This window comes from Syngnathoides biaculeatus, chromosome 13 (assembly GCF_019802595.1).
Source record: "Syngnathoides biaculeatus isolate LvHL_M chromosome 13, ASM1980259v1, whole genome shotgun sequence".
Taxonomy (NCBI): domain Eukaryota; kingdom Metazoa; phylum Chordata; class Actinopteri; order Syngnathiformes; family Syngnathidae; genus Syngnathoides; species Syngnathoides biaculeatus.
In genome coordinates this window covers 16,906,598-16,920,557 of record NC_084652.1, presented here as the reverse complement: position 1 = coordinate 16,920,557, position 13,960 = coordinate 16,906,598, and the positions used below count along the sequence as shown (strand labels likewise).

The 13,960-nt window shown below is 42.2% G+C and overlaps 1 protein-coding gene across 8 annotated transcripts in view; it reads left to right on the top strand.

Annotated features, from left to right (window-relative positions):
* LOC133511217 (partitioning defective 3 homolog) overlaps nucleotides 1–13,960 on the top strand; it is a 197,823-nt gene that overhangs the window by 115,337 nt on the left and 68,526 nt on the right. For all 8 annotated transcript variants that reach the window (XM_061839939.1, XM_061839938.1, XM_061839936.1 and 5 more), the window contains 2 exons: nucleotides 1,097–1,267; nucleotides 12,107–12,260. In XM_061839939.1, the coding sequence (XP_061695923.1) occupies nucleotides 1,097–1,267; nucleotides 12,107–12,260 (325 nt within the window). The remainder of the gene's footprint in view (nucleotides 1–1,096; nucleotides 1,268–12,106; nucleotides 12,261–13,960) is intronic.

The following is a 13,960-nucleotide window of genomic DNA, read 5'->3' as shown; positions in this document are numbered from 1 at the left end:
TTTTTTCCAGATACCCAATAACAGTTAGAGCATGATTTCAATTAATCGTCAATCACTCTTATTTGGAATTTCCATTAACAAAAAATAGACGCCTGGAAGGAAGTCTGTGGGGAGGGACAAAGGGTGATACCAGCAAATAATCAGTACGGCCTCCATTTTGTGTTAATATTTTCCCCCCCAAAAAATGAGACTGGTGGGTGCAGTGTTGATCATTACTAGAACAAGCTCTCCCAAGAGGCAACCGCTAATGTTGGCTGGCTGACTTGCTGAATCCTGGAGAGGCTCCACAAGTGCATTTTAGGTAAAATGCGACAGCTGAGTTTTTGTTCTAATTAGGCGTGTCCCAGTCTGATCTTTGAGGTTGTAAATCAGTCGAATGTCAGCAAAAAAGAAAAGAAAAATAAATCAGATCAAACTAGATCGAGCATCCTCCCTTTCACTGCTCTCATTCAAAGAGTCCATTCCATACTCGCTCCAGGACTTCTATCCAGCAGCACCTGAACAGCATGCAGAGCGGCATGTTGCCAAGATGCTAACATAGTATAGCAAGGAGTAAGAGGGAGTGTTGCTCTGTTAGTCATTTATTGACAGCTCCGGTTGACATCCACTATAAGACTAAATGCACAAAATAATTACATTTTCAAAAACATCACAGACTTCGTTTTTCTTCGATTTTGTTTCCAAAAATCATTACCTCAAAGCTAACACAATGAATGAAAATATCATTGACAAGCTAATAAAAATTTGCATCTAGTGACATAGCTCTCAAAATAATAGTAATAATAATGAATTTTGGTACAGAGACATGATATAAACTTACAAACAGGCATTATTAAAATACTCTCTTGGCATGCCTCTTATTTTAAACTGTAAAAAATGATTTATAATCCAGATATTCATCCATCCATTTTCTGATCCACATATCCTCACAAGGGCCGTTTGTAGTAAAACTCCCTACCTCAAAGACTGTCCGCAGCAATTTTGGCATTTCAAATGTGGGCCAGTTCTCAATTGCCTCACCTGAATATAGGTTAGGACTACCTAGTCACCTATCATGCTCGTAAAGCAGCACACTTGTTCTTGACCTGTTGTCCAGGATGGGCGCCTGCACGTGAACGACCAGCTGATAGCTGTCAACAGCGAGTCGTTGCTGGGCAAGACCAACCAGGACGCAATGGAGACGCTGCGCAAGTCCATGTCTACTGAGGGGAACAAACGCGGCATGATCCAGCTCATCGTGGCCAGACGGGTCAACAAGAGGAGCCAGGTGGGTCATTGACAAGAAAACAGCCAAAGAAAAGGGTAAAAACAGATGGCTTTTAACCTCTTGTAACACTGGAGTCATACAGTTTTAAGTGTCAGCATTGGGGGTGGGGGGGGGAGACAAACCAAAATCTTAAGTACAGCTCAATAATGGTCCTCTTAGGTACATCGATTTCTTACCTTGGAATTCAGAATTTGTCTATATTGGTTGAAATCACTGAAAAAGCTTGTGAGCTGATGCTCATAACAGTGATTGGAATTTAGAGCTGTGTTTGACCTGAGATGTTCATTTTCACCAAATTTGTGGTTGAGTTTCAAATGGTGTCTCGAAAAAGGCAAAGCAAACGTTATTGGCATTTCTTATGACTGAAGGTTTCGAGAGGGTGAACTTATTGAGAACCTCAGAGTGGGAGGAAAAAGTATGAACCCTTTGCAGTGGTTTCAGTTTCTTCATGAATTTGTTATGAAATGTGATCTGTCCATCCATCTACGGCTTATCCGCGTCAGGTTGTGGGGGCAGTAGGTTTAGCATGGATGCCCAGACTCTCCTTTAACCAGCCACTTCATCCAGCAGTTCCACAGGGATCCAGAGGCCTTCCCAAGCCAGCCGAGAGATGTTTGGGTTTTTTTTTTTTTTTTTCTCTCCAAACACTGACTTACAGTTCTTCAGAAGTTAGTTCCTTTATGGCCTCTTGCTGTTCTATTGGGGTAATCTTTGTGGGCTGATCACTCCTGGTAATGTTCACCACTGTTCCATTTTTTTCCTCTATGTGAGGATATTTTCTCTCCCTGTGGCTCCCTGGAATCCTAAAGCTCGAGAAATGCCTTTGTAGACTGATAGATGTCAATTGACCCCTCCGTAGAAATTGCGTGTGCCCCGTCGCTGACCAATCAGAGGCCAGAGATGTGCCTAAACCACGCCCCTTGTTGTCGTCCACCATAACCTCAGAGAAAGTCGCATGGTTCAGTAGAGCTTTTGTTTGCGTTTTATCAGGTCTTAGGGATCCTTAACAATAGATATGGTTAAAAGGTGTAGTCACGGCCTTTGTAATAGTGACGACAGGTATCCTGATGGGCTAGTTGGTGGAGTTCAATTTGTACCCTTTCCAAAACTGAAGACCGAGTACGAAAAATGTCTTCGATGGATCAAACTTTGTGGAAGACCGCATCATCAACTGAATCCATCTAAAATCAACCGGAACAGAAGACAGAGTACGAAAAATGTCTTCGATGGATCAAACTTTGTGGAAGACCGAATGATCAACTGATTCCATCTAAAATCAACCGGAACAGATATGTTTGCACAAAGGTAAGCCCTATTTTTGATTTTCAATACATGTCTCATATAAATGAATGAGCAGTTCTTCGCTTGCATAACATAGCTACGTGTGAATGATTGACACACTTGATCTGTGTTGAGCGATACTTTGTGAGGACCTGACTGCACAAACGTGTCTCTTTGTTGGCGGCTAGCGAGCTAAGCTAAACCGGACTAGTGAGTCCTAAAAACCTTCGACGTGCACCAAGACTGAAGGAAGGATGTTTGAGGACACTAAAGTAGTGATTGTCATACTCGCTCGGGACTTACATAGGTTCGGCACTAATTCAAGAATAATTATTGAGGGGAGCGTGTGACGTTACACAAAGAAAATGAGAGAAACAACTCTTAAATCAAGCCTCGCCTTCTTCTTTTCCTTCATACGGCGGTTCACAAACGGCTATACAGATACACATACAGACACAAACGTGTCTCTTTGTTGGCGGCTACCGAGCTAAGCTAAACCGGACTAGCAAGTCCGAAAAGCCTTCGACGTGCACCAAGACTGAAGGAAGGATGTTTGAGGACACTAAAGTAGTGATAGTCGTACTCAGTCGGGACTTACGTAGGTTCGGCACTAATTCAAGAATAATTATTGAGGGGAGCGCGTGACGTTACACGAAGAAAACAAGAGAAATAACTCGTAAATCAAGCCTCGCCTTCTTCTTTTCCTTCATACGGTGGTTCACAAACGGCTATACAGATACACATGCAGATTCTACACACAAGTGTGATAGGTAACACGAAAATAGGAAACTGTCAATGACGAATTCGTCTTTGGGTTATAATATATTATATTATGTGGCTTCTTGGTCTTCCTCTGACTCCGGAAAGATCTCGCGCTAATATCGATGGTTTCTCCGTCGATATGCATGTAAATACCATTGAAATACCCCTCGCTGAAATACTTGAAGCCCTGCTGTTTGCTCTTCAACGATATTTCACTATTCGGTAAGAATGCGAGTGAAAAATCAGCTGGTAAATCGGACAATTTCGCTCTCGACTTTTCTTCCTGCGACGCCATTTTGTCTAATGTTTGTCTGAGGTTAGCAACAGTGGGGTGACGTGACTTCAGGAGGCGTGGTTAAGTGCCCTGTACAGAGGGGTCAATTTCCTTTATTTCTCAACTGTTCTGGAATTTCTCTGGATTTTGTTATTTTGTTGCAGGTTTTTCAGATCTTGCGTCCCACTTCCCTTTTCATCAGGACTGATTCTGTCTCAGTGATTTCTTGATTAAACAGCTCTGTAGTGTATCAGGTTTGGGTTTGATCAGAGAAAATTAACCAATATTTGTGATCAGCCAAATTAATTCATTATTTAGCATGGGGGGCATTACTTTTTCACACAGGGCCAGAGTAACTTTAAATATATATATATATATATTTTTTTTTTCTTTTCCTTTCGGCTTTTCCCGTTAGGGGTCGCCACAGCGTGTCATCTTTTGCCATCTTGGCCTATCTCCTGCATCTTCCTCTCTAACCCCAACTGCCCTCATGTCTTCCCTCACCACATCCATAAACCTTCTCTTTGATCTTCCTCTCGCTCTTTTGCCTGGGAGCTTCATCCTCAGCATCTTTCTACCAATATATTCACTCTCTCGCCTCTGAACATGTCCAAACCATCCAAGTCTGCTCTCTCGAACTTTGTCTCCAAAACATCCAACTTTGGCTGTCCCTCTAATGAGCTCATTTCTAATTCTATCCAACCTGCTCACTCCAAGCGAGAACCTCAACATCTTAATTTCTGCCACCTCCAGTTCTGCTTCCTGTTGTTTCTTCACTGCCACCGTCTCTAATCCGTACATCATGGCCGGCCTCACTACTGTTTTGTAAACTTTGCCCTTCATCCGAGCAGACACTCTTCTGTCACATAACACACCAGACACCTTTCGCCAGCTGTTCCAACCTGCTTGGACCCGTTTCTTCACTTCCTTACCACACTCACCATTGCTCTGGATTGTTGACCCTAAATATTTGAAGTCGTCCACCCTCGCTATCTCTTCTCCCTGAAGCTTCACTCCTCCTCCTCTTCCCCTCACATTCATACACATATATTCTGTTTTACTTCGGCTAATCTTCATTCCTCTCCTTTCCAGTGCATGTCTCCATCTTTCTAATTGTTCCTCTGCATGCTCCCTGCTTTCACTGCATATCACAATATCATCTGTGAACATCATGGTCCAAGGGGATTCCAGTCTAACCTCATCTGTCAGCCTATCCATTACCACTGCAAACAGGAAAGGTTCTCAGAGCTGATCCCTGATGCAATCCCACCTCCACCTTAAATTCTTCGGTCACGCCGAAGGCACACCTCACCATTGTTCTGCTGCCATCATACATGTCCTGTACTATTTTAACATACTTCTCTGCCACACCAGACTTACGCATGCAGTACCACAGTTCCTCTCTTGGTACTCTGTCATAGGCTTTCTCTAGATCCACAAAGACACAATGTAGGTCCTTCTGACCTTCTCTGTACTTTTCCACTCGCATCCTCAAGGCAAATAATGCATCAGTGGTACTCTTTCTAGGCATGAAACCATACTGTTGCTCGCAGATACTTCTGTCCTGAGTCTAGTCTCCACTACTCTTTCCCATAACTTCATTGTGTGGCTCATCAACTTTATTCCTCTATAGTTCCCACAGCTATGTACATCCCCTTTGTTCTTAAAAATGGGAACTAGAACACTTTTCCTCCATTCTTCAGGCATCCTTTCGCCCGCTAGTATTCTGTTGTATAAGTTGGTCAAAAACTCCACAGCCATCTCTCCAACTTGCTTCCATACCTCTACCGGTATGTCATCAGGACCAACTGCCTTTCCATTTTTCATCCTTTGTAGTGCCTTTCTGACTTCCCCCTTAGTAATCATTGCCACTTCCTGGTCCTTCACACTTGCCTCTTCAACTCTTCCTTCTCTCTCATTTTCTTCATTCATCAACTTCTCAAAGTATTCTTTCCATCTATTTTGCACACTACTGGCACCAGTCAACACATTTCCATCTGTATCCTTAATCACCCTTACCTGCTGCACATCCTTGCCATCTCTATCCCTCTGTCTGGCCAACCTGTAGAGATCCTTTTCTCCTTCTTTCGTGTCCAACCTGGTGTACATGTCTTCATATGCCTCTTGTTTAGCCTTTGCCACCTCTACCTTTGCCCTACGTCACATCTCGATGTACTCCTTTTGCCTCTCCTCAGTCCTCTCAGTGTCCCACTTCTTCTTCGCTAATCTCTTTCCTTGTATGACTCCCTGTATTTTGGGGTTCCACCACCAAGTCTCCTTCTCCCCTTTCCTACCAAAAGACACACAGCACCATCCTATGCTGTCGAGCACCACCAGAATCATCCTACACAGCACCATCCTATGCTGTCGAGCTACACTCTCCCCTACCACTACTTTACAGTCAGTAACCTCCTTCAGATTACATCGTCTGCACAAAATATAATCCACCTGCGTGTTTCTACCTCCGCTCTTGTAGGTCACTATATGTTCCTTCCTCTTCTGGAAATAAGTGTTCACTACAGCCATCTCCATCCAGTAGCTGAATTTCCACCGACGCCCTGCAGGTTAGCAGTACCGGGGGCGGGCGTTGTTAACCCGGGCCACGACCGATCCGATATGGGATTCTTTAGATGAACGCTCATATTTGTTTGGCAGTTTTTACGCCGGATGCCCTTCCTGACGCAACCCTCTGCATTTATCCGGGCTAGGGACCGGCCTACAGATTGCACTGGTTTGTGCCCCCATAGGGCTGCATTTTATATATATATATATATATATATATATATATATATATATATATATATATATATATATATTAAAATCAAAGAAAAATAACTTGTAAACATTCACAGGACTGGAAGGAAATAGTACGTGAACAGTCTACAGACTGTCCAAGAGCCAAAGATTCAAGTATAAGGCAAACAGAGCAGCTTTCAGAATTGTCTCCTGTCAAGAAGCATTGCCTGATCTGTACCATGCCCGTCTCAAAAGAGTTCTAAGACGATCTACAATTAGGAATTGTTAACCTGTATAAAGCCGAAAGATTACAAAAGTATCTCTGAAGTCTTGATGTTTGTCGATCGTTAGACAAATTATCAATGTTGAATATTTACATTACGCTCTCTAAAAATATGAAAACATAATTGTTCATGGGGTATTGGTTTAAGCAGACAGCTTTCATGCTTGTGATTTTGATAAAGGTCGGACTACATTTTATGACCAATTTCTGCTCATATGTAAGAAATTATAGCGCATTCACATACTTTTTCCTCACACTAAGAATTTAATGTTGGTATTTTGAAGTGATTCTTTGTCAACTTAAGTTAACTTAACTTTAACGTGTGGGCATCAGAGCACCTTCAACTGAACATGTTTTTCCGGAAAATTCTCATGTTCCACCATGTGACTTCCATGCAGAAGTCCTTGAAAAATTTCTCACAACTTGCATCATATGTCAACTTATTGTGCGAAATGCAAGCAGGGTGAGTGTTGATATGATTTCTAAAAGCAGTCAGGCTGTTCGAGGCACACCTCCTCACATTCCCCCTCACAACAGCCTCTTTCATCTGCACACCGCACCCCCCTCAGGGAAGCTTGCATTGGAAAAAGCCGACTGTGATGTGAGAGCAACTGTACACGTTCTCCATACCTACAGTGTCATGTTTGGACACGGTGTCAACACCTGAGCCCCTTTAGCTGGCTGTGTGAGTGTGTGTCCATGCTTGTGTGCGTCCACGTACGTGTGAGCGTGCACGTGAGCGCCTCTGGCACACTCCTCTACTGCATCGCTCTTGTCTCCCCACAACCAAACTTTAGATTTCCCCCCGGCCTCTCAGCTAATTGAAAGCCCGCTACAAGCCTTGAGCGCTGTTTTGTTTTTCATTGTGTGTGCGTGCGTGTTCACGCACACAATTCAAGGTGTGTGTCGCCTGTGTGTACATCATATTGTGTTTTATGTGTCTCTGGTAGCTGCTTGTGCATGCATGTATTCAGGTTCAAGACACTATGGTGGCTTGTCCGGGCTTCAACTATCAGACCGGAGGTGATGCCGCGGGCTATTCCAATGTCTGCCCAACCCACAAAGAAATAAATCTGAATTCCTCTTTCACAACATCAAATTCACACACCCACCTACGCCCTCCTACCACACCTGAGACACCCTCATATCACAAATTACACTGCGTGGGAGAAAAAAAAAATCTCATCTTTGTTTTTGTCAACTGATTTAAGACAATTTTGCATTGCTGAATCAAAAAAAAAATGACAGTTTCTTTGGTTCAGCTTGGATTTATGACAGTTTATTAATCATGTTCTAAATTATGCTTACTGTAAATTGATTAGTAGACATTGATTAAAGTAAGTACCTGTAAATTGAATGTTATATCATAATTATTCAAAATTCAGGGAATGATCTTCTGTTTATTTGAAGCCCTGCATGTTGGCAGTGAATTAAACTCTTCACAGCAAGTAGCAGTTTGCTCCATAGTGAACAATGTAATTAGGAGTTTATGGCCACTCCCAGTTAAAGTTTACTGTCAAACTAAGCGCAAAACAAAGAGAATAGCATGTCATGTCATTTAAAGCAACCACATACTGTAGCTTGACTTGAGAATAGCTTGTTACATTTACTCTGGACGATAACAAATAATGTCAGCATGGCAGTGTCATAACACTTCAGGCAATAGATAGTTAAACCTAAAAGACATACAATATAATCTAAAAGATAGAGAATATATTCTCTATGGCCTGTATTTTCTTCTATCCTCTATGGCCAATATATTATCTTTGATGAAGAACAAACAATACTCCAGATGAAAGAAAAGCTGGGACCATCGCAATGCATGTCCCCATGTTTTTATCATTCTCATGGAGTGAATTAAATGCATATCTCATGGCAGTACCATATATCGTTTGATTTCCCTCATACGATTTTATACGATAAAAAAATAACCGTGCCCACAGGCAAGGTTTAGAATATTTTTAAAAAGTGCCTGTGGAGGATTGAGGGTGTGTAATTTGATGTGCAAAGGCTGGTGCACACATGACACGCACTTGACATGTAGAATAAAATCACGTGTTATTTACTTTGCTGGCCAAGTCTAGCCTCCCGAGGAGCCAATTTACAATCGCCAATGTTTGCATAAATCACATGTGTGACCGCGCACCCCCCCCCCCATCCCGCCTTCCCCATCCTCATTCCATCTTCAATCCCAGCCAAATTGGAGCGGTCGCCTGACGGGATCCAGACCTTCCCGCCGCTTAATTATCTGTCTGAATATGCAACATGCTGCACTGCGGCTTGTCCGTGCTCCCTCGCCATACTAAATCGCACCTCCGGCACACCACCGACTCAAATCCTCCACCTCGCATGGCTATTACCTCAGCTGGCCAAATTCATTAACTACCTCATTTCAAGTCAAGAGCAACACACAGCGGGCGACGCCTTGCAAAATCCTCAAACCTGACTTTTGGACCGTAGTATTCAGAACACTGTATGATGCGGCACACTACTTTAAAAATACGGGGCATTCAATAGTATATGTACAGATGACAGTGTCAATGGAAAAACTATGAAAACTCTTTTTAATTTTTTTAAGTTAACAGGCTGGAGGTCTTCTCTCCCTGTGATTGTCCCTCCGGATGGACCAGACCTGCAAGATTCATGCCTCTTAATGACTCACTTAGCACCCACTCACACCATTCACTATTAACATTTTTTCAGCAGTCACATCCAGGCACAAACACACACATACACAAATTCTCAGGGTTTCTTCGGAGGCTAGCATGGGGTCAGGACAGTGCAGGGGAGTTCAGACCAGATGTTTCCCCGTCAAGACGTCTAGACTGTCCCCCGAGATTTTAATGCATTACACACAGTCATCCCTTTTTTTTTTTTCTATGGACTACATACACATTTTTCAGGAGTCCAACCTTTTCTGGGTTCAGGGGAGTTTTGCGTCGGGGCCGTCTTCGCTGGTCAGTCTAGATTTTAATGTACTACACTACACTACATGATGGAGGCCCCATAGCTCAGTGGTCAGAGGATTGGTTTGGTAAACCAGGGGTCGTGAGTTCGTATCCCACTGGGGCCTCCACCCCCTGAGAGGGCTTGCGTCAGGAAGGGCATCCGGCGTAAAAACTGTGGCAAACAAATATGAGCGTTCATCTGGGATGTCACGCTGTGGCGACCCCTAACGGGACAAGCCGAAAGAAACTTACTTACACTACACAGGGGCCACTCATACACCGACGGCTTCATCTGGGTGGCTGGTTTACCACATGTTGATTTGTTTTGTGATTCACCATGGGTGTTTTTTTTTTTTTTTTTTTATGTTTGTGTGGAGACTTTTTTTGATCTGTGATTTTTCATGCTCCCATTAACAAGGCATATCCAATATGCTGCAATTTTTACCAGAAGTGTTTTTTTTTTCATACAGTAGATATTATCTAATATATGCGTAATTCAATGGCGTCACACTTGCATTGAAGAGGTATATCTGATCTCCAGTTGGATTTGCAGGCATCTGATTTACCACCAGTGTCTTTTTCTGATTTCCCGTGGGTGTGTTGTTTGTGCGCTGGTGTGTAAACAACACAAGAATAGCAAGTCACGGAGACTCTTATCGCTTGTGACATGGTGCAGACAACGATGCTAATCCTCATAGCTCCACCTGTTGTCGTCTAGACGGTAAATGCGGCAAACTGCAGCCAATCAATATTGCCAATGATCCATTGGACTCTCTCTCTCTCTCTCTCTCACTCACTCACTCACTCACTCACTCACTCACACTCACTCACTCACTCACTCACTCACTCACTCACTCACTCTCTCACACACACACACACACATACCTACGCACGTACGTTCCCAAAAATGTGTGTTTATGGCAAAGAGGAGTACAAAAGGATCCTTTTGTCAGTCTAAAGTGGAGCCTCATCACAAGTCCCAAAGGTACTTTCTGCATGCTAGCAGGCTAATAAGAAACCAGAACACTTGCTGGCCTATTGGAAATCCATCTTCATTCATCCCGGTTATTACACCGCTAGTGTTAACATAAATAGCACTGTCCGTTCATTAGTTTATTTTCCAACTTTTACTGCATGATATGAGTAACTCCAAGCAATGATTCATCCCATTTCTGGTACAAGTCCCTCAATTTACGGCTTCACAAGATTACTCCAGTTATGACAATTACACTTGCACTTTAATTCAGACCAGTTATGATGCTGTATGATTCGCTTGATTTACAATACAAAATGATTAATTCCATTTACCAATCAGAATCATCTTTGTTTTGCCAAGTATGTCAAAAACACACGAGGAATTAGTCTCAAGTAGTTGGAGTCACTGTGGTACGTATGACAACAGATAGTCAATTGACAGAATATTTTTGAGAAATACAGACATTTTCAGTCAGGGAGCAATAAAGGTTGCTAGTAATCTGGCAATGACACTGTACTTTTTTTTGTGAGAATTGTGCAAAAGGATTCAGAGTCCTCAGGCAATTAGAGCAGTTAGAATCCCAAATAGTCATACTATAGTTCAGCGGGATGACTATTTACTTGGAGGAACAATTAAAGTGACTAGTAGTGCGATAATCTGGGGGAATATCGATTCTAAATTGTCCTTTGGTGTGGTTTGTGAGTGCGAAGGAGTGTTTATTTCTATGTGCCCTGCAATTGGCTGGCAACCAGTTCAGGGTGTACCCCTCCTCCAGCCTGATGATTGCTGGGATAGGCTTCAGCACTCCCGCGACTCTTGTGAGGACAAGCGGCTCAGAAAATGGACGGAATAATATGATAATATAAAATAATTATATTGCATTTCTGTTTTTCCTTCGCCCATTCAGTCCACAATAGTAGTCACCTGCAGCTTTTATCATACAATTTCAAAACCCCGAGGGGAAAAATGTATTGCTTAAATGATTTTTTTTAAAATGAGGATTTAAAGCAAAAATAGGAGTGTTGTCCATAATGTTCAAGCAAAACATGTTACACAGTATGACAGTAACAAAGGTGAAAGGACATTGATCACTTTGCATGACCACCAGCTCTGGTTGACTTTAGTAACAAAATACAAGTATTGTATCTATGTAGTTTTATGTTACAAAATTAAATAGATTTTATATTATCACATTGTAGTTATGGTGTTTAAAGTATACTGACAGAAATACAGTAACTTTCTAGTAGTCCATTTTTACAATTATGTATCATTTTAGAATCAAGGAACATATTTGCTCCCATTTACGTAGTGTGTCTGAATGCATCTTGCTCACCCACGCAGCTCTGGTGTGCCTGCCTACACTGGTTTTATTCTGAATAGCAAAATAGCAAATGCCGCAGGTGTACTTTATTGCATCCTCTTTCATAGTTCTCATACAAGGAGATACAGTCCTCTCCAAAAGTATTGGAATGGCAAGGAATGAAGGCATTTGGGTTTCAGATCAAAAGATAATATGAGAAATAGTTCAGAATTCCAGTTCACAGTATGATGAAATTGATGTGTGTGTTTTGTTTGATAGGAGGCACCAGGGGGGCCTCTGGGACCTCAGCAAAGCACGAACACTTTGTCTCTAGACGAGCACGAACGTCGTATCTCCCACTCCCTGTATGGCGCTCTGGAGGATCTGGATGACAACTTGATGCCTCGACAAGGCATGATGCCACGCACAGTTGGTAAGACCTTATTGTCTTATCTCACCATTTCGACCAAGTAAAGACCAGGTGGCATTTGGTAGCATTTTGACATTTTATCATATTGACTAAACCGATGTGGAAAGCCCATAAAATATCACCCAATGGGGATCTGTTTTACATTCTTTTCTCAGGTGGCAGTGGCTCAGTAGGTCACTGAACCCTAGCCGGTCACATCATTTTATCATTCCCAACCCAAATAGCTTGCCCACTTTAAGATCATCAAACAAATGTATACGTACCCCAATGAAAGGGTACTAGAGAGTGCAGTCTAGTTCTGCCCTTTAAAATAGTTCCATATTTTGCTGAGTAACCCAAAAGAAGGGTGCCAGAAAGTGCACTGTCTCAATGTCCACTCTTTATTATCCCATCAGAAAGTTTAATACCCCAACACAAGAGTGCTCAAAAGTCCTCTTTGTATAGCTTAGCCATTGAAGTACCCCACAATTGAAGCTTCACAATCTTAAGGGTACCAAAAAGAGCACTTTGTCTCACTCTAACACAAGGTGCTTTGTCTATCTTTGACCTTTTGGTAACTCACCATTGTGCCTGGTACCAAAAGAGCACTTTTGTCTTATTTTTCCCTTTAGAGTATTCTGACACAAGAGTACCAAAAACTGTACTTTGTGTATCTCAGCCTTGTACCCCACCTTTTTGCTTGATTTACCACCAACCCCTTAGCTACACTGGGAAACTTTGTACTCTGTCAGAAGGGTGCCATAAAATTAGTATCTGAAAAACATCAACAAGGCAAACTGTCATTAAAAACCGGCATGGGCCTAACGTTTTCTGTAGCACTCCCTTCTGCCGACCGCTCATCCGCACAACACAATATGTCAGCTCTGTTTTCATCCAAATTGCTTGTCGTCTGGCTCACGTTGAAGGTAAGCAACAGAAAATCTTCCAAGGGTTGATGACAGAAAGTGTTAAGTGGTGTTCGCTCATGCTTGACAAACGAGCGAGAGGACAGGCTGGGGACCGCTCAGTTCACTGTTTCCACGGCAACAAGAGTAGACCAAATAGAAAGGTAGTGCGAGATGTCTACCTTTACAAGAAAATCACCTGTAGGTTGCTTTGGACAGTCAAAGTAAAAGTCCCGACATCTTAGGGTGGAGCCTTCTGGCCGCTGTCTTCACACTTCACAGTGCCAAGGACCTTTTTATTTCCCATTTTCACACTTCAGACTGCAAGTTGCTCCAAAAAAAAAAAGGCTCCATAGCAGGCATGTAAAGCTTGGACGCCAGATAAGGCCACAAAGACATTTATATAATTCCAAGAGGAGAAGCTCAAAAATAGAGGCAGGATTTCTTTTTTTCCTCAAGACTGGAGTTTTTTTTTTTTTTTTTTTTTAAAGCAAAGACAGTGCTACAAACAAGTTTAAAAGGAATATTAATGTCAGTTTTATATTCTTGTTTGAGGTGAAAATTGGATGTTGCTTCTTGAATTTCAAAGATGAAAAGCAAAGCAGCTTTAAAGGGACTTTTCTTGCGTGTAAAAAAACAACAGCAAAGCTTTACACTTTACAATGCTGTGTACTGCTGTCAAAAGCGAAAAATGGCTATTAAGTGCTGTCAGTTTAGATGATGCATTTGTTCTGCTTTGCTAAATTTCCTCTTCACTTTGCATGGCAAGTTTCTGAATCGCATTGTAAATGGAGTAGAATTAGAATTAATAATTAATAT